The sequence below is a fragment of the Leuresthes tenuis genome, unplaced genomic scaffold (assembly GCF_036924035.1).
Source record: "Leuresthes tenuis unplaced genomic scaffold, fLeuTen1.0.hap1 SCAF_19, whole genome shotgun sequence".
In the NCBI taxonomy this organism is placed as follows: domain Eukaryota; kingdom Metazoa; phylum Chordata; class Actinopteri; order Atheriniformes; family Atherinopsidae; genus Leuresthes; species Leuresthes tenuis.
Window position 1 is genome coordinate 2571369 of NW_027325373.1, and position 20845 is coordinate 2592213.

At 44.2% G+C, this 20845-nt stretch overlaps 1 protein-coding gene across 1 annotated transcript in view; it reads left to right on the forward strand.

Annotated features, from left to right (window-relative positions):
- atp8b1 (ATPase phospholipid transporting 8B1) overlaps positions 1-20557 on the forward strand; it is a 33508-nt gene extending 12951 nt beyond the window's left edge. The window contains exons 4-30 of the mRNA XM_072371492.1: positions 801-914; positions 994-1092; positions 1301-1362; positions 1447-1519; positions 4021-4091; positions 4593-4675; positions 5143-5301; positions 5444-5532; positions 5685-5875; positions 6913-6997; positions 7220-7343; positions 7919-7962; positions 8096-8252; positions 8418-8606; positions 10543-10655; positions 10739-10903; positions 11119-11230; positions 11325-11400; positions 12419-12551; positions 13465-13593; positions 13677-13833; positions 13921-14144; positions 15299-15382; positions 17070-17315; positions 17443-17581; positions 19838-19968; positions 20306-20557. Coding sequence (XP_072227593.1) covers positions 801-914; positions 994-1092; positions 1301-1362; positions 1447-1519; positions 4021-4091; positions 4593-4675; positions 5143-5301; positions 5444-5532; positions 5685-5875; positions 6913-6997; positions 7220-7343; positions 7919-7962; positions 8096-8252; positions 8418-8606; positions 10543-10655; positions 10739-10903; positions 11119-11230; positions 11325-11400; positions 12419-12551; positions 13465-13593; positions 13677-13833; positions 13921-14144; positions 15299-15382; positions 17070-17315; positions 17443-17581; positions 19838-19968; positions 20306-20542 — 3486 coding nt within the window. The 3' untranslated portion in view covers positions 20543-20557. The remainder of the gene's footprint in view (positions 1-800; positions 915-993; positions 1093-1300; positions 1363-1446; positions 1520-4020; positions 4092-4592; positions 4676-5142; positions 5302-5443; positions 5533-5684; positions 5876-6912; positions 6998-7219; positions 7344-7918; positions 7963-8095; positions 8253-8417; positions 8607-10542; positions 10656-10738; positions 10904-11118; positions 11231-11324; positions 11401-12418; positions 12552-13464; positions 13594-13676; positions 13834-13920; positions 14145-15298; positions 15383-17069; positions 17316-17442; positions 17582-19837; positions 19969-20305) is intronic.
- Positions 20558-20845: the final 288 nt, after the last annotated feature.

Consider the following 20845-nt stretch of genomic DNA (forward strand, 5'->3'; position numbering starts at 1 on the left):
AGACTCTGTTAAACGTGCTATTTATAGGGTTTTTCTGCGCTTTGTTTTAAACGTTGTGAAGAATGTGGCTCATCCACACGAGTAAAACTAGATGATCAGCTCTGTGGGTAAATCCGCGGCTCCTGTGTGAAGTTAATCGACTATTCATGTGAAAGATGATCGGCACCATGTGAGGTGCGCCCCCCGGCAGAGTGGCGAGGCTCGGGTTTTCAGCAGCTGGTGTTTCTGTCTGTGACGTTGGGTGTCAACAGTCTTTTTGTGAAGTCTGGAACCTGATCGTCCAGTCGAGACGAGCTTTACTAACAGACCCGGAGCGAGCCAGTGGAGCTGAGGGCGGAAGGCGTAACAAACAACTTAAACAGATGCAAAATATGAGTCCTACATTAAACTATAAGCAGGTGGAAGCTTTTGACACCTTATCGTGTCTCTACAAACTCGGCTTCAGCCAGGACACAGAGTTAGTCTGAAATGTTTCTGCATTTAGCAGACGCTTTTATCCAAAGTGACTTACACTGGTAGGCAGTTAGGGTAAAGGGGTCTTGCCTAAGGACCCCTACTGGAGGCAGGGCCTTTAATTCAGGGGATTTGAACCCAGGTCTCTCACATGAAAGATGGCCATCATACCACTACACTATCCAGTCCCCGAAAGACATTTGAAAGACATTTCATTGCAACAAAACCAATCAGTTTAAATGTATTGTTCAGCCTCATGATCCCAGAATGGTGTGGAATTATCCTTCTACAGTACTATGTGCCATCATCATTGCGTTTGTGGTGTTTTTTTTGTTTTATCTCTTCAGGGAAATGGCATTAAGACATACAAGTACAACTTCCTCACCTTCCTCCCCCTGAACCTGTACGAGCAGTTTAAGAGAGCAGCCAACCTCTACTTCCTGGCTCTGCTCATCCTGCAGGTATGTCTAAAGAATGTCACGCCTGTCTTTTTAAAAAGCAAAGTAAGGGCTAATAATCTCCATCAAATGTGCGCGTTAGATCATTCCAGATATTTCCACTCTGCCCTGGTACACCACGCTGGTTCCTCTGGTCGTGGTGTTGGGAATCACCGCCATCAAAGACCTGGTGGACGATCTGGTAAGACTTGTTTTTTCAATCCAGTGAGGTTCAAGATCCTATGGATTCGACTATTACTTTGAGATCTGCAATGAATGGGTCGCTCAGATTTCACCCACATGTTCAGCGTGTTTCCAGCTTCAAGAACCTTTTGCAAACAGATTAAATTATATATTAAATAAAGCACGATAAATTAGGATCTCATCATTTTCCTTTCTTCTATCTGCAGGCACGCCACAGGATGGACAAGGAGATCAACAACAGGAAGTGCGATGTCCTGTTGGATGGCAGGTTGGAACAGTTCTTTTTTTGGATCTATAATGAACGGAAGTTTTTGCTGATGGGATTAAGACCGATGGACTGTTTCTGTTTCAGGTTTCAGGAGTCGAAATGGATGAACATCCAGGTTGGAGATGTGGTTCGTCTCAAGAAAAATGACTTTATTCCGGTATGACGATTTATCCAAAGTGAAATTAGCTCATTTGGTCAAGCTAGCGCGACAGCTTGGCTAATAACGCACCCCTGAGCAGTGTTGTAGCTCCAGGACAGCTAACGATCTGTTAGCTTTGTTGTCGTTGAAGTGTGACTGAAGCACATTAATCAAAAAATTTGAATGTAGCAGAGACTTTTATCTTTTTCTTCATATCGTGGTAAAAGAGGTCAGACAGTTTGTGTGGTTTTCATTTGCTTAAAGGTCGGTGAAGGATTGACAGAAGTGTTGGTAAGAGACTTCTGTCAGATAAACAAAAAGGTCATCGGCAAAAAGTCGTGAAGTGAGAAACTGTCTTCTGTACTGAAAGTGTTTGGAAAGGCAGGTATTTGATCATAACCTTGGTGTCATGAGGCGCATTCCCACTGTAGGAACCTTTTGCAGTTCCTAGAACCTTTTCAGGAATAGGGCCATTTTCTTTCGTGCATTCGGACATACAGGAACTAGGGACCACGGCCCTCAGTTCCTAGAACTAGGAACAGTTCCTAGAACAGTTCTTACAACTAGTAACTAGGGACCACGGCCCTCAGTTCCTGTAACCATTAAGGTTTTGTAGAAATCTTGCAGATTATTCTCAGGCTCATTTTAGATATGGATATAAAACACTTGATTTCAAGATAGAGACCCTGCAGTTATGTGATTTGTGTCAGTAACCAGTCAGGAACTGGCAGAATCGGAGTGTCTTTCTTTCTATGATGTTGATCAGTCTGCCTGCAACTCAACATTCAAAATTCAAAGAGAAGCTGAGACAGACTTACACAAGTTGTCTTTATCTTAGCGATGACCTCATCTTGCCCAGCAATCATTAGGCGCATTCCCACTGTAGGAACCTTTTGCAGTTCCTAGAACCTTTTTAGGGACTTTCGGACATACAGGAACTAGGGACCACGGCCCTCAGTTCCTGGAACCATTTCAGCTCCTTCAGGGTCTTTTCTGGGCTCCACAGGAACATGACGTAGGTGTTTGGTGGCTGTAGCTCCGCCCCTTGTCTGAAATGTTTCCTCATACGACACGGACCCAACCGGCGCCTGTTTAATAAGTTAAACTTCGTCTCCTTTGTCTGCGGCGCGCTGCTCTCCTTCTTTCCTCCATGAAAGGAAGAAGTATCGCCCGCTGCTGGATTCTCCGTCTCCTGACTCTCGCTGTGCGCTCTTCCAGCCTCCATCTTAGACGCCTGATATGATCGTCCATGATTAATATCACCGCCATGCAGACCGTGAACACGGTGGCCTCCTCGCTCTCCATGTTAGCTTCTTGGTGCTGCTGTTTTCTTCTCTCCTTACTTTTCCCGGGTTCTGTTTTGTTGCTGAGTGGCGCTAAAGTAACACGTCTGTCGCAGACGGCTGCGTCACATCAGTCCCTGTCGAGGCCCCCGACTCATGTGGGAATGCAAAATGAAACAGTTCCACTGGGGAAGGGCAGGTCTTAGAACTAAATTAGAGGTGGACGGTTCTTAGAAGGTCTCTGTCCGATTGGTGCTTCATTGCAGGGGGTACCCTGTCTCCCCGGTGGGGGGAATAAACACATTATGCAGAAATCTACATGTTCACATGGAAAAATAAGAGCGCTTTATCATCTTACATATCAAACACTTTTTAGTTTTATATGATTTTTAAATGTAACATCAATGTGCCAGAAACACACGAAAGATGCTGTTCTAAATGGTTTTATCAACTGTTGTTTATTTTTATGCATTTAGCAGATGCTTTTATCCAAAGCGACTTACAGGTAGGCAGTTAGGGTAAGGGGGTCTTGCCTAAGGACCCCTACTGGAGGTAATACCTTTCATGCAGGAGATTTTAACCCAGGTCTCCCACATGGAAGGTGGCAATCATACCACTACACTATCCAGCCCAGTGTTGTCATTTGTCCTCCTTAAATATTATTTGTCCTCCTGTTTTGATGGACAGTCAGGCCGGTTGAACTGGTGCAATAATGTGAATAAATGTCTTCCTGCTCTAATCAACAGCCTCACTCTGACACTGAGTGTGATCGTCCATTATTAATATCACCGCCATGCAGACCATGAACACGGTGGCCTCCTCGCTCTCCATGTTAGCTTCTTGGTGCTGTTGTTTCCTTCTCTCCTTACTTTTCCCGGGTTCTGTTCTGTTGCTGAGTGGCGCTAAAGCAGCACGTCTGTCGCAGACGGCTGCGTCACATCAGTCCCTGTCGAGGCCCCCCGACTCATGTGGGAATGCAAAATGAAACAGTTCCCCTCGGGAAGGACAGGTCTTAGAACTAAATTAGAGGTGAACAATTCTTAGAACGTCTCTCTCTCCGAATGCGATTATGTATTTGACAGATTGACTTGCTGCCGTGTGCACAGAGCACTCAGGCTGCATGTGTTTACAGTACATTTCATACAAAATCAGAGAGGAATCAGCATGAAGCTCCAGTGGTTTTAAAGTGAAGTGTGTCTGATTAAAATGTGATGTTTTTCTGTCGACTCTCCTCAGGCTGACATCCTGCTGTTATCCAGCTCCAACCCAAACAGCCTGTGTTATGTCGAGACGGCTGAACTCGACGGGTAAGACCCCTCCACTGAAAAAAGGCTCAGTTAAAGCTTAACTGCTTCAAGGTTTCTGTTAATAAGTCAACAAATAAGTCTGCAGTAAGAGGATGAATGTTGAACCTGTTGCCCAGAGCCAAACAGTTGCTGCTAGTTATCCTGAATATGCAGAGAAATAGTACTTATTACCTTGTTTTCCGGACTATAAGTCGCACTTATTTAGAAATTTATTTCACAAAATCCAAGACCAAGAACAGCATTGCTGTTTGTTAGCATTTGTTAGCATTGCTAGCAGCGTTTACACCTTGGTTCATGTCAGTCAGTATGAATTACCATTTAATAACATGTTAAATTATGTATATTTTGATATATATGAGTAGCTGGACCAGCCAAACTATGAAAAAAAAGTGACTTACAGCCTGGAAAATACGCTAGCTGTGCTTGAATCCAGCTCTGGTAAGCGTGTTTTCTTCAGGAGTCGTGATTCAGTGCCTTGTGTGTTCTGCTTTCCTGTCGCAGAGAGACCAACCTCAAGTTTAAGATGGGGCTCCGAGTGACTGATGAGGGACTGCAGGCAGAACGGCAGCTGGCAGAGTTTAACGGTTAGCCTGGGTCACGACGCTACACTTCAGTTTAATTACATCAACTCACACACTGACTCATCTGAGTAAAGATAAAAAGTTCCTTTCATTGTTAAAATGACAGATTGTAGATAATTAAACTCGACTTTGAATAATGATTTGTTGGGATAGAGTCATCGGTACAATTATTTGTAATATGGCAACATATTACTCCACCATAGAATGACCAAAACTGCACTAATTGTTCATAATGGAAGCCATTCACAAGAGAAGTGGGCTTCTTAAACTTCTTAAACGTTGATGAATGTTTTCAGCCGATGAATTTTAAGCAGAATCTGGCATTACTTTAACCCCCTGGTTCTGATCTTAAAGGATCCAGGTCTGGAGTGATGGATCTCAGCTGCTTTCTCAGCCGTTTCATGTTGCCCACAAACCGTCTTTAGTGTTTTAAACTCGGCCCTTCCTGTGTCACCTCCTCCGTTTTGTAGCTCTGATCAAATGCGAGGAACCAAACAACCGTCTGGACAAGTTCACAGGGACGATGCTGTGGAACAGGGAGCTTTACCCGTTGGAACTGGACAACATGCTTCTCCGAGGCTGCAAGATCAGGAACACGGAGTGGTGTCACGCGCTGGTCATCTTCGCAGGTCGGCGTGAGACGCCTTCAAATTAAGAAATAAAGCTCTGAGAAGTTGTTGCATCTTCTTTCAGTGTTGATGCAGCTTTTCTTTAGTCATACCTTTTAGCTGAATTGCACAAATTTAGACTCAAAAGTCGATTTTTCTTTAGGAGCGGACACCAAAATTATGAGGAACGGTGGCAAAACCAGGTTCAAGAGGACCAAAATTGATGAGCTGATGAACTACATGGTTTATACAGTAAGTCGGAGTAATCGGTTCTTTTCTGTGTATGATTGTTCAGACTCAGCAGAGGCATGAATGTGACGTGGTTTAATTTATTGGAACTGAACCAGTGACTTAACTAAAGCACAATCGGGTTTAAATTGTCACCCTGGCGTCTGTCTCCATAGATCTTTGGGCTGCTCATCCTGGTCTCGGCCGGTCTGGCTATCGGTCACAGCTTCTGGTATGAAGAAATTGGCGCCAACGCCTGGTATCTGTACGACGGCAAAGACCAGAGCGCCTCATACAGAGGCTTCCTCAGCTTCTGGGGCTACATCATTGTCCTCAACACCATGGTGCCCATTTCCCTTTATGTCAGGTCAGTGAAACTGCCTCATGAGGCTTAGCGGGTGCTGACCGTGGAATACTGCGGCGTTGGTTTGCATACTGATGTCACGCGTTTCGTCTTGTGTGCTTTAAGCAAATCAAACACATTCACTGAATGCTGGTTTCTAAGAATCTGCTGTGACAATGATGGAAAATATTAAAATGAACAGACATGCAAAGAAGGCAATACTTGGAAAGTTTAACAATGATGCACAAAGGTTTGACCCAATCAGAGGGTTTATTTCAGCTCTTCTCTCCGTAGTTTTCATTGTGTGCCATGATTTTGAAATGTTCAGGTTGAAATCACATTTAAACACTCTGGAAAAGAAAGTTTCTACACGAGAGGACGTCCATCTTTGGATTTCTATGGATCACCTTGGAAAGCTTTTCTCTTAGTGACCGTAGCGCTGTGATGACTTTATTTATTTCCCACTCCTCACACAGTGTTTTCCAGTAGGTTTTGATGGCTGTAAATCCATTAATTAGCTTTGCTCGCTTCATCTTTACGCATAAAAAGTGGGGAATTTGACCCTTCATAACGCATGATTACTAGTAGTATTAGTTTCTAAAGAAAATAAGACAAACTGCCCCATTTCTCTTTTTCTTCTGCCATTATAACTCTTATGATCTACCAGTTTTCATGCAGGGCACATATCAGTCCACAGTTAAAGCAAGTAAATTCATGCTGATAACACACAAAAAAAACAAGGTTTAAGGTTATTTTTCTTTAATTTTCTGCAGTAAATTAGTTATTTTAATTATTTGTTACGTAGTTTAAACTAAAACAGCTTTGCGGTAGATTTATTTGTAGGGAGAACAAAGCATTTGTGATGAAATAAATGGTTTTTAGAGCTAAACCGTGTCTAATTTTTACAACGTAGCGGCAATAGGAGCGATAGTTTTGGTTCGCTCTCCTCCAAACTAGTTTGTCAGCTGGATTCAGTCTGTAGTTAGAAGTAAAACTGATGTTTCCTGCCTCTGAGATGCAGTGTTCAGAGTAAAAGTGGTTCTGGTCTTCTTTGTGTGCAGCGTGGAGGTGATCCGTCTGGGCCAGAGTAAATTCATCAACTGGGACCTGCAGATGTATTTCCCAGAAAAAGACACTCCAGCCAAGGTAAGTTGTATGATTGAAAGAAAAAAATTTATTTATTATTGTTCTGAGGAGAATTAAAACCACCAAATCAGTGCCTTTTCAACGCAAAGGAGAGTTTTTATTGATTTTCTTTAATAAGCTTTGAGCTGGAGATTTAAAGATGGTTTAGAGTTGTTTGGCCCGTCTTTAGTCACATGACCCGAGGCTTCGTGCTGAGATAATTTGCTCATGAACTCCACACAGGCTCGGACCACCACCCTGAACGAGCAGCTCGGTCAGATCCAATACATCTTCTCGGACAAGACGGGAACTCTGACGCAGAACATTATGCAGTTCAAGAAGTGCACCATTGCTGGACGCAAATACGGTACCGATGTGCTTTATATGACTTAAACATATGAAAGAAGTTCAAGTGGAGCCATTTAGTTACTAAAAAGATGCCAAACGAGTGTCTCCTTAAACCTGAGAAGACGCAGGAAGGAAAGCAGTGAAAAGATACTGATTATCTATAGGTCTGTGCCAGTTTTAGCCTCTCAAAACACGTGTGGAATAGAATATTTCCTTTCCTTTCCTTAATATGCTGCATCTTAAAGGTTATTTCAGATATCAAATTTCCCTCCTGGGCAGTGAGCCAGTTTTAGATGGTTAATCATTTTATCTACTGGCATGTTTGTGTTGAGCTTACAGGAACAGAAGTGTTTGTTGTCCACAAAGGCGTGTGCTGACGTCATTGTGTGTGGCGTGAAAAACGAGTCTGCATTGAGCTCTTTGGGGAAAACCCACGCAAGGAAAAGGAAGTTCAGAGCAGAGCAAACGGGTTGTTTAAATAAAGGGCAGAAAATGAGTATGAACCCAGTAAAAAGACACCAGATGTCATCCTGAAGAACCATGAAAAATCATTGTAGATCTGCAGCTTTGTCATTTTCTGCTTCCCTCCCACAGGTGATCCAATGACAGCGGAGGGTGTGTCGCTAGACCGAGGAAAGGTAAGCTATCAGCCGAGACCAGGACTTCAGAAGCCTTCTCAAATCCATGAGAAGCGGCGCCCCCGTGCTGTAAATGTGCTCCATTTGTTCTGAAGTGGAATGAAACAATGAAACCGTTTTTGTTGCCTCCCAGCCGGTGGACTGGAGCTGGAACCGGCACGCCGACAAAAAGTTCCAGTTCATGGATCATTACCTGGTTGCACATGTCCGATCCAAGAAGGACAAAGATGCCCTGGAGTTCTTCAAGCTGCTCTCCCTGTGCCACACCGTCATGGTGGACAACAAAGACGGTAATGAACCAGATGAAATCCATCAAAAATCAGCCCGTAGTTGTGCATTTAATACTTTAGATTAGTTTAACTGACTCACTGGGGGAAAAAGAAGGGAAAACCTTAAGAAAAGGCTGAAAAGGGCAGCAGCAGCTTTTAAAATGTCCTCCTCTGCTCCCGTCTCAGGTGAGCTGGTGTACCAGGCGGCGTCTCCTGATGAAGGCGCCCTGGTGACGGCTGCCAGGAACTTCGGCTTCGTGTTTCTGTCCCGCACGCAGGACACCATCACCATCGTGGAGATGGGGGACGAGAAGACCTACGAAATGCTGGCGCTGCTGGACTTCAACTCGGACCGCAAGCGCATGTCTATCATCTGTACGGACACACACACACGCACACACACACATAGTGCTGCACGCCCTCTTTTAGGTCTCAGGTGTCGTTTATCCGGAGAGGAAATAAATATCTGGTCCTCACCAGCTTATAAAATGAGATGAGCGACACATGGCATGTTAGACTGTGTCAGTATGGATTGAACTAAGCCAAAATGCCGAAGTAGCGTGTGAAAACTAAACCTTATATTATCTTTCAGTCCTGCTCATGTGGGTTTGATGGACAGCTATACTGAGTTCTAGTTGAACTTGCATGTTTCCCTCATTTGTTAAACCCAAAAAGCCTCATTTGTGTCGCCTACACTGAGCCCATGCATTCATTTTCCTGTTAGGGATCAGCTGAAGACGTTTATTAAGATGCCGTTTGGCATCTGGGCCAAATATGGGCCAATATCAAACCGATGGATGATCCCACTCACCTACAAACACTCAGCGGGGTTATTTGGCACTGAAAAGAACCGGATTATTGGCTAAATTACAATAAGACCGAGTTACTAAGTTCATGTAGACACCTTAGTCCGACTAAAAACTGGACCGGATTCCTCGCAGTTGGATTAAGGCCCCGAGATAACTGTTGATAGTCGCACTAAAGGTGCTTTTTATACGGTGAATTGGACTCCGTGTTCTGCACATGCTCAAGATTTTTTCCCAGAGTCGAAGGAGACGAGCGGCGGCGTCTTTCCTTCTTAATCATTGCAACCAAGAGCGCCGTTGTGCATCGTCTGTGCCTTAACCAGATTAAGCAGATTCATCTCCTGACTCTCGCAGTCTTTTCGGACTAATATCTTCTAATGAAAGGTGTTACTGACTGATTTATTTTTATATGTTCAGGAACCATTCCAGTAGCCAAAAGTTCAAAGTTGTACATTTTTAGTTTTTTTTCATTAGAAAATATTTTTCTCTTAGCCCTAAAGCAGCTCTACAGCTTGAATGAGCTAATCTGTGCTAATGATTGTTATTGTGACCCAGCCCACGTCACTTTGTCTCAGCTACAGTCAGTGAGCGCCATCGGATTAATGGATAAATTACAATAAAACTGAGTTATTCAGCTCATATAACAAGATTAATCTGACCAGTATTGGATTAAAACCCCGAGATAACTCGAACGTGCCTGCAGACGACCGTTGATCGGATCGAGCGTTCTGCGCATGCTCCAGATTTTTTTTCCCGCGATCGTCACCCGGAAGTGGAAGGAGACGATATTCCTGTTGTCGTCAGAAAGAAAGAAACAACGCGATGGAGAATGCGCCGTTGTGCATCGTCTGTGCCATAACCAGCTCATCACAGATGGAGAGGGACGCAGCTTCATCTCGCTCTGCGTTCGCCATCTTTCTGAATGCCTGAGTTTGTTGTTGTTGGCGGTGAAGACGTCAACAGGAAGTGGCTCTATTAGCGATAGCTGAAATGGGGACAGCGCCACCTATCGTACCGGGGTATGACATGCTTTGTGCCAGTGATTCCATTCATTCACCGCCATATATCCAAGGATAATTACCCTCAGATAAGGAGCAGAACCCAACTGTAGCTGTAATCCAGTTAATCTCAGCATGTGGACCCACTGAGTGACTCATTGCTGCAGAACATTCACACGAAAGCTTGCAGTCAAATAAGTTTTAATATTCTTGGAGACAAAGTTACTTCTAAAGTTACAACCATTTTAAAATGTATAAATGCATTATAATTGTTTTACGCGGAAGGATTTTTCCTGTATTATGTTGCCATGAATGAATTGTTAAATAGCTTAAAGCTCCAGGTAAATTAACAGCAATCAAAGTCAGTAAAGATGCTAAGTTTTAGCTTTGCTTGGCTCAAGCTGGCGCTTTGTGAGCCCTAATGTTTAAAGTTTTAAACTGACAGCAGCCAGGATTTATGGATGAAACTCGAATCCTCAAACCCTTCTACCTTTTCTTGCCTTGCAGTGAAGTTTCCTGATGGTCGTATTCGTCTGTACTGTAAAGGAGCAGACACTGTCATTTATGAGCGACTTTCCCCCAACTCCAAGCACAAGGACACCACCCAGGAAACTTTGGACGTGAGCTCCCACGGTTTCATTCTCCTTTATGTGTTGGTGCAGAACGTAATAACGTATTTATTCTTTTTGTGTGTGTTTTGAAGGTTTTTGCTAACGAGACCTTGAGGACGCTGTGTTTGTGTTACAAAGACATCAGTGCAAGCGAGTATGAGACCTGGTCCAGGCTTCACAAAGAAGCCCAGGTAGCCATGTACGACAGAGACGCCGCCCTCGACCGCGTGTACGAGCAGATCGAGAACAACCTGATGGTGAGTGGACAGTAATTTGACTTTAGTTTGTCAGAAAGTTAATTTAACAAAGAGGAAACTTCAGTAACTGGGAAAGAGAAGCACAAACAACTTTTTTTTTTAAATAAAACTGCTCTGAGTTGAAAGGTTTAATCAATGAATAAAGAAAATATTCGTTGTTGCTTTTGTGATTTTTCCTTTTTGTTCATAAAAACATTTGAATTTCTTGACTTTAGCTGATTGGAGCGACTGCTATTGAGGATAAACTACAGGATGGAGTTCCAGAGACCATCGCTAAACTGGCAAAGGCTGACATCAAGATCTGGGTCCTGACTGGAGATAAGAAAGGTAAAATCATCTCAGAGTACAGAGTGGATCCGAAATGATGAAGCCAACGAATCGAGCTACTTTACAAGAATGTTTTCCTCTTATTTCTCCTCAGAGACTGCAGAGAACATCGGATTCTCCTGCTCACTTCTGACAGACGACATGGAGATCCACTATGGAGAAGATGTCAAGTGAGTTGATTAAACACAGCTTCCTCCGTGCAGATGACATGAAAGATGCTTTATTAACTCCCAAAGAAAAAGGATTATTACTCATAAGCCCTGGACTTCCCTCTGTCTGCACTCTATCTCTACTCTGTCACCTCTGACAGAGTCCGGCTGCTGGTTTCCTTCTGCGTAGCTCATTGTTAGCTGTGACGTCGTATCCTGCTAAATGCAGAAACATATTCTTCTGCACCGCTTTATTTCAGCGCCTCAGATTGAAACGGTTCGGTGCATATAAAGCCTCATTTCCACATGTGTGACTCAGCTGGAGATCCATTCTGTCCTGTGTGGACTTCTGTAACCCGGATAAGACTGAAATGCCGTTGTGGGGGTTTTTCCCTCCAGAATTTGCTTGGAGTACGTTGAAAAACTAAAACTTTTATGGACTGTGTGCCATAAGGTTGAATAAACTAACAGACTAACAAACTATAAACTCATAATTCCTTGCAGGTATCAGATTAAAATCCCAGTTCTAAATGCTTAATCCAGTAAAATAATCTTTTTTTTTTAAGAGACTTTATTGTCATGTGGACACAAAATGGCTCCTCAGCATTTAACCCATCCTGGTTGGCACCTGTTGCACATGCACATGCACATGCACACGCACATGCACATGCACACGCACATGCACACACACATGGAGACAGATGCCACACACTGGAGCAGCCAATCACAGCACCCGGGGAGCAAGGGGGTGCGGTGCCTTGCTCAAGAGCACCTCAGCCGTGGCATGGAGGTGGACTGCCACCCCTCCAGCTGTCAGTTCACCAATCGTTGAGCGGTGAGAGTGGGAATCGAACCGCCAACCTTCAGTTTATTGGACGACCCACTCTCACCACGGCCGCCCAAAGCAGCATATTTTTCCCCTTTCTTCCTCCTTGTCAGCCAGTGTTTTAATTTAGCCAGGATTGAATTAAAATCCCAGTGTTTATTTGAGCATAAATGACGAACAAACTGAAATCTTTCATGTTTTCTGTGTCTGCAGTGAGAAGCTGAGGATTCGTCAGGCGACCAGGAGAAATGAACCTCCTTCAACTTCTCGGCGCAAAAAGAAACCTTCAGAGCCTTTCTTCACCGGCTCCGGCAAAAACGCCCTCGTCATCACTGGAGGATGGCTGGTGAGATTCATTCTACACCAATAATGCAGCAAACTTTGGTTTCAGATTCACTTTTAGTATCTATGATGTTCGAGGAAAGCAGTCAGTCTTCTTACTTAAACCGAGACCTTATTTCTGGCATGAAATACGTTCATCTGCTCACTGAGAACAGTTTGGTGAATGTCGGCGTCCTTCGGAAGATATTTAGATAACTGGAGATCCATATAACGGAGAGAACGGGGCTTAGAGGATGCAGCCTCTAAATAAGGCCTTATCTGTCTTTATTTCACCAATACTTTAAGAAGAATGAATGAATGAACGTGTGCTATAGCTCTGTTAGCTCATAGCTCTGTTATGTGGCTACTTGCAGCTATAGGAGAGCTAACGGAGGGATTTCTACACAGGCACTCTACTGGGACCACTTCATCCACACGCCCCCCTGCAGCACAGTTTATTCACTCCATGCTCTGTGGCAGTCGGCTAACTTCACACAGAGTTTGCTGCTGATAGTTTTGTGCAACATGGCAGGATATTTATCAGATTTAGACAACGTGAACGACGACTTTGAGTAAGATGGACGTTCTTACCGGAGTGAATGAGCTGTGCTGCAGGGGGGCATGAGCTAACCGAGCTATAGCACACTTTCATTCATTCATTCTTCTTAAAGTATTGGTGAAATAAAGACAGATGATGCCTTATTTAGAGGCTGCATCCTCTAAGCCCCGTTCACTCCGTTATATGGATCTCCAGTTATCTAAATATCTTCCGAAGGACGCCGACTTTCACCAAACTGTTCTCGGTGAGTAGATGAACGTATTTCATGCCAGAAATAAGGTTTAAAAATACCGGAGTTCCCCTTTTTAAAAGGGTCTTTTGTTCAAATTCAAGATGGCTTTTTCATTTATTTATTAATTTATTTATTTATTTTTTAAAGAATGAGATTCTTTATGAAAAGAAGAAGAAGCGCCGCCGCCTTCGTCTTCGTCGTCTGGGAAAGAGACCTCCTCCCAGCAGCCCTCAAGATGGCCAACCGATGGACGACTGGGAGAAGGAGATGAGACAGGTAAACAGAACATGTCCAGCCTTAAGCTGCACAGCGCCTTGTGTTGGCGTCACGATGTGAAACGGCAGTTTTCTTCCCCACAGGTCGACTTTGTGGACATGGCTTGCGAGTGCGAGTCGGTCATCTGCTGTCGTGTCACCCCGAAACAAAAGGCCAACGTGGTGAGTTTGGTGAAGAAGTACAAGAAGGCTGTGACGCTGTCCATCGGAGACGGAGCGAATGATGTCAACATGATCAAGAGTAAGAATGGGGATGAAGCTGATTCTAATTCTCCTTGGTTTCATCGCTGCTGTGAACCCGCTCTGATCTCGCTCTCTGCCCCTCTAGCTGCAGATATCGGCGTGGGCATCAGCGGTCAGGAGGGCATGCAGGCCGTCATGTCTAGCGACTACGCCTTCGCTCAGTTCCGCTACCTGCAGCGCCTCCTGCTGGTTCACGGCCGCTGGTCCTACATCCGGATGTGCAAGTTCCTGCGTTTCTTCTTCTTCAAGAACTTCGCCTTTACTCTGGTCCATTTCTGGTACTCGTTCTTCAGTGGATACTCCTCACAGGTCAGCGGCACTGTGCCACTTCTTCTTCCTCCTCCTTGTTGTTATAGTAACCCCCAAAGTATGAACCGAACTCCGGCTCTAGAGCAGCCGCTGTGGTTTTTCCTACATTCTGTGAAGTGGATGGTGAAATTGTTTACGTTTACTTGTTTACATGTTTTCAGTCTCGCTTCAAGTGTTAAATTTGCAACCAGAAGACACAACACAAGCTTTGGTGCAACCAGCGATAAAGGAAGCCTCGACTCAGCTGGTCTTCAGCTCAAGCTGAGGTCACCTTAAAATCACAGAATTGGGCAAAAGCCATTAAACGACTGGTTCCCGTCACAAATCAATCAGTAAAGTGTCTCTAATCACTTATAGAAATGATTTACTGAACTACAAAGACAGACAAACCCTACAATTTTCCTGAAATGTAGTTTTTGTGCACACCCGTCATCAGAGAAAACCATCGGCTTTTAACAAATCTGGGAGGTTTAATCCAAGTATTTGTCTCATCCAAGCTGTGTGTTTCTTCCACTCCATCAAGTAGTGCCGCTTTATGAGGAACTTGCAGTGTTTTCAAGGGATTTATGTGATTTATTTGGGCTTTTCCTTCCCCTCATCGAGTGGTTTAAAGCTTAGCAAACAGAGAGAACCAAGTGAGGACCAACAGTGCTGTAAGGGACTTCTAAGAGACTACAGCCGACCCAAGGTTCATGTTTCTGTATTTATCAGACGCTTTTATCCAAAGCGACTTACAAATGAAGATATAACAGCTTTATAAAAAGCTAACAATAAGCTACATAGAAGGAACCCAGGAGTCCGACTCTGTCAGAGGGGACAGAGTAGAGATAGGGTGCAGGCATAGAAGGAAGAGCAGAAAGATAAAGAGCAGAGATAGAGGAGGTAGGGAAGTAAAGGGTAAATTAGAGGTTTCGCTTCATGTTCTACTGTTTAGCTGCTAAATATCACTACATCTCACTCACTGAATCTTTGAAACTGTCGGTTCATCTCAGGGAAACCCAAAAACTCTGTAAAGACGGGCAGTTTTTGTTCTCGATGCGCCTCATCTGTTGGGTCGGGCTCCCATCAAGCTCATGTCGTGCAGATTCGTCCTTTTCGTGCATTTCTTTACTCACATCATTTCCTACACTGAATAATTACTTTCCTTTCTGCAGATTGCTTATGAAGACTGGTTTATCACTCTCTACAATCTGGCTTACAGCAGCTTACCTGTTCTACTCGTTGGACTTCTTGACCAGGTAAAAACTGCCGTTGTCATGGATACGGAGGATGGATAAGGGAGGGCAGGAACATAGTATTTAGCATAAACATGTATTTAGGCTGTTTTGTAGCTGTAGTTTGTCACCTGTGTTTTATTAAAATCCAAATTCAGTTTTAAATTCACTAAATTTAAGATAGTTTACATTATTGACGTCTAGATTTCTGATAAGTTGGTCAGTTTTTAGGGGCTCCAACCTGACGATGAGCAAATTATTGATAAAGATGACAAAGATGGTAAGTGAGGTTGTGTGATGCACCTCAGTGTTTTACCTCCGGGAGGAAGCAGTGAGATCCGAGGGAAATAGTTCAGAGGTCACCAATCGCTGTGTGTGAACACGTGATTTTTGAGGCAGTGTGTTAGGCTTATGCAACGAGCTGGATGGGGAGGAGCTACGGCCAATAAGAATGCAAGATACTGGGTCAGGTGACAGGATGGGGTGGAATCTGAAAAAGGAAAGTGGACATGATGGAGAGCATGTTGGCAAGAACATCCATGAGTCCGATTCCAGCGTGTGACATCATGTCAAACTATTTTCAGTAACCAAATAATCCAAACTGAATGAGTCACTGGGAGCTTCTTGTATCCTGTGCAGTGCAGTAGCAGTTCCAGCTGTATGCACACCAGCATAGGGGGGGGCACAGAAGAACAAATATTTACCATCTAAAACGGTCTATTCCCGAAATACCAACTGCGAGACGATTAAAAATGAATAAAAAACCTCAAAGCACACACACCAAGCTTCTAACCTCTAATCTATGGAAAAGTAAAGCCCAGAAGTCAGCTGCCCAACAATGCTAACCGGGGGCTCACACCAAAAGCGTTGTGAGCGGCCAGCTGCCATTCATTTTCAATGTAAGCTGGCGTCGATGAGCGGCCGGCGTTGTGAGCTTCAAGAGTTGAGAAAGGCTCAACTTTATGCAAATGAGCAGTGACGCGACGACAGCCAATTTGGGCCGATCTGGATTCCGAAGGCGGAAAAAAAGGTGGAAAAAAGCAGAAAAGGGCGGAAAATGGCAGAGCGCAAACACAAAGAAACACAAAAAAGGAAAAAAGGTGAAAAAAGGCGGGAAACGGCAAACACAAAGAAACAAAAAGGCAGAAAAAAGGCGGGAAACGGCAAACGCAAAGAAACACAAAGAAGGCCCAGAGTACGATCCATGGGGAAAGAGGGAACCGATGTATGGATGGATTATTATATATATATATATGCTAGTTGCTATACATATAAGCCCCGCCCCTTTGGCCGCCTCCGGCGGCAGAAGAAGTAGAAGCGGCGGGTTGTGAGCGTCGCTCACGACACTTTTGGATCTGTATGAACAAATGCCTCATGGGGATGCGTTTGGATGGGGGACAGCCGAAGCTCCTCCCTGACTCTTAAAACACTGACCGCTGCATACCTTTAAGTACTTCACACAACCTCACATCCAAAAAGCCTGAAACTGTCCTGTAAAATTAAAGTTTAACCAGTGGTAAAAGTAGCCTGAAGAGATCAGAGGCTCGTTTAGAGATCGTTCCTCATTCAATCTGGAACCAACAATCACAGCAAACCTCTAATTTTAGAACAATCTCAAAATCCGTTCTATTTAGTTTTGGCTCCATGAAAAGAAAGAAAGGATGAACTGATGCTTAACTTTGTTAACTGGCTCCTTCTTGTCCCTCTTCAGGACGTGAACGACAGACTGAGCCTAAAATTCCCCAAACTCTATGTGCCCGGCCAGAAGGGGACCATGTTTAACTACAGGAATTTCTTTATCAGCTTGTTCCACGGCATCTTCGTGTCGCTCATCATCTTCTTCATCCCGTACGGCTCGTTCCTGCAGACTATGGGGCAGGACGGAGAAGCTCCCTCTGACTATCAGTCCCTCGCTGTCGTAACCGCCTCGTCCTTGATTTTTACCGTCAACCTGCAGGTGAGTCACATCTTCATAGAATTGTGAACAGGGTTGAAGCTCCTGATGGTGCAGAAGCCTTGAACGACTTGATCTTATGTCGCTGACCTGCTTGTTTTTGCTGTCCCCTTCACATCTCGCCTCTCAGATCTCTCTGGACACCTCCTACTGGACCTTTGTGAACTGCTTTGCCGTATTGGGCAGCATCGCCATCTACTTTGGGATGATGTTTGACATCCACAGCGCAGGGATCCATGTCATCTTCCCCTCAATTTTCACCTTCACAGGTTAGTCGGCAGCCTTTCTAACTTTCTAAGAGTTTCCTCTTATTGAAACTATCTTTATATTTAGCAGTGGAAGAAACGATGGTTTCTCTGAGCTTCAGTGGCTGCACCCTGAGAGCTCCACTCTGTTGCTCTTTTTGCTTGGTCTCTCCCCTTTTACCTCCTGGGAGTCTTTTCTGCTTTTCATTTCCCAAAAGCACACCTAAGAGGCTTTTCAGACCCGGTGTGTAATGTTCCAACCTACCTCAGAGTCAGCTGCTAGCTGAGCTGCTAACGGGAGATCAACAGGTCTCGTATTGGTGTGAAATCGGTAGATAATTCATTGACCTGAACCGTGTCGTTCTTCATATTTAGGCTATTGCAGATTTTTTTTTTTTGCACCCCTGACTGAAGACTTTCCTCTCTGAACACATCTGCTCACAGTAAAAACACAGCTTTACTGCTTGTAATACGACTCAAGATGTACTGAAAACTGTCGGCACAGATGTGGAGCTTCGGTGCTGCACAGCTGCTTTGTTCACTGTCAGAAACTGACGAGCAGGAGGTTTACTACTAAAATGTCAGTGCTTTATGATCGTCACACACGGACTTTGACACTTATTCAGGATTTTCTGAGTTATTTGACATAAAATATTTGTTCTACATTAGTGAAGATCGATGTTAGGCTTCAACATAGATTGAATACTTGTGTGTCGTGACTTTTATGTTGTTTCAAATTGATTTTGCAACGATGGATATCATCAGGAACATAAGTCAGAGGTTTTGTCTGAAATCACTCACTCATTTCTTACTCCCTACATGAGGAAATAACGTTCAGACTGCAGGTCTTAATGCATAATTCCGATTTTTTTGGTTTGGCTGTTAACATTACTTCTTTAAATTTAAATTCAATTAACTTTTCTACGGATTGCTGTGTGAACAGCTCCTGAAGTGACCCGCATGCGCAGTTTATCATTGATGACATCACACCAATAGCCATGCCACCGATGGTGTTTAGCGACCATGGCAACGGCAACCGGTACTGCAGGACTGTAAAAATCAGGGCTCTCAAGTCTCACGAGCATTTCAACAAGTTCTCGCGCTCACACGTGGTATTTCTCACGCTGAAAAAAGTCATCTATATCATATAAATTTCTCTGGCGCGCCGCTATCGCTATGGAAACGGGCACGTCCCCCCCCGAGTCTGAGCAGAGCAACACTAATAATAATGTAAGTAATGAAAGACCTGTCAAACTTCCTCCGTTTGCGCTGATTGTGCGTGATTTCTGCAGAGCTGTGCAGCAGGTCCTCGTGCCTGAATATATATTAAACTAAACCCAGGGAGACTATCTCCAGGAGGTGCTGCGAGGCTTCAGGCAGAGGGGCGATCGACGGGAGCAGTGCCGCGCGGGTCAGAATGACATCATTAAATTACCTGGCTGTTAGGACTGCGGTCGCATTTAATTCATTACAAAATCTGATTCAGGTCACTTGCATCTGCAGCAACGTAGCCCAAATGTAGTGGACTATATGTTGAGTTCAACAGAAAAATCTTTTCGACGCTACTCTCGGCGCCGGTAATGACGTCATCGCTGTCGCACAATTAAAACGTATCACATTAACGTCGCCTCACGCAATACTTCTCCCTTTACTACTGCATTTTCGTTAAATTCGAGGCTTTTGATTACTGTCCTGTCATTTATATTTTCGTATTTAGTTTTCTATTTAAGCATATTTTCATGTTTTATTCTCTTGGCTCTTCAGTAACAGCAGGTTACAGTAACCTACAGGGATGTTTAATTATATTCTGTTCGCTTTTTCAACAATGAAAGTAGGAAGCCATTTAAATCGCCTTGTTTTTAAATATGTAATAAAATAAAAATGGAATAAACTGGCTTTGTGACTGTTGTACTGCTCCACAACTCATCCAACGCCTAATTATGAGCAATTCACCGAAAAAAAAAAAACTTTTACTCGCTCCCAACTGTCTGTGAAGGTGAAATGTTGCATGATGGGATATCTTGCTTCGGTTAGTGAGCACTGGATGTTCACTACATGTCGCAGTGGATTGTGGGATACATTCAGTGCACGACATAGTGAACATCAATAATCACTAAACATTCGGACACCACTACAAAATGGCGTGGTCACTATATCGTGGTTAGGGAGTGATTTCAGACACAGCGACAGTGTTCACTTCAGAGGAGAAGAAGAAGAAAGGAAATGCAGGTTCTTGCCACCTTGCGGCTGTATTCACGTGTGTATATTGTGCGTTTGTAGGTGCAGCGTCTAACGCTCTGCGCCAGCCGTACCTCTGGTTAACCATCCTCCTGACGGTGGGCATCAGCCTGCTGCCCGTCATCTGCATCCAGTTCCTCTATAAAACCATTTGGCCCTCCGAAGGAGACAAGGTGAGACCCCTGGCTGTCTGCCACTGGCCCAATTTCCAGCCTGTTACAGAAAACGTGGCTCCTATAAAGATGGGAGATTTGGTGCTTGAAATTTATCGATATAAAATGTGTCATCTTTTTGTTAAAGGATAACTGTAGTAGGTTGTTGTCATAGTAACATTAGATGCTTTTTATCACTGAAGACGGAGCATTAATTTATCCCAGTTTGACATGTTTTTGATAAGCAGCAGAAATAAATCCTCCAACATTAAAATGGAACTGTTTAAACTGCTATGGATTAAATATTCTGTCCTATAAAACAGCTTTTTTATTGCTTTTTTTTCCCATAATGCCCCAGATCCAGAGAAACCGGAAGAAGTACGAGATGGAGCTGGAGGAGGAGAAGAAGAAGACTGAACCATCAGCCTTCCAGCGCGGCAGGCGTTCCCGTCGTTCTGCCTACGCCTTCTCGCACTCCCGCGGTTACGCCGACCTCATCTCGTCCGGGCAAAGCATTCGACGGCGCCAGACGACCCACCACGGACCCCAGGACAGCATCAGGGAGTTCCCCCGGAGGGAGGCCGAAAACATCTGAGCTGAAAGGCGAACATCAGACCTCCATCTGCTCCGAGCTGAAGTGGACCTTTTTTCTTTGGGGAAAGAACAGAAAGGCCCCGAAGCGGCTCAGGGTTCCAGAGATGAAACGAGGAGCTTTGGTTACAGACAACTTAAACGGGGTCTTTTGCTCCAGTGACCAACGCTCCCAGCCTCCCTGTTCGCTATGCAAAAAAAACTCACCGAAGAAGCAACCGCAGCTACTGGGGTTAGAGGTCACCCGTGTGACTGACAATGTTGTTTAACTCAGGATTTTTTAGATGAAAGCCTTATTTTTTAGTAA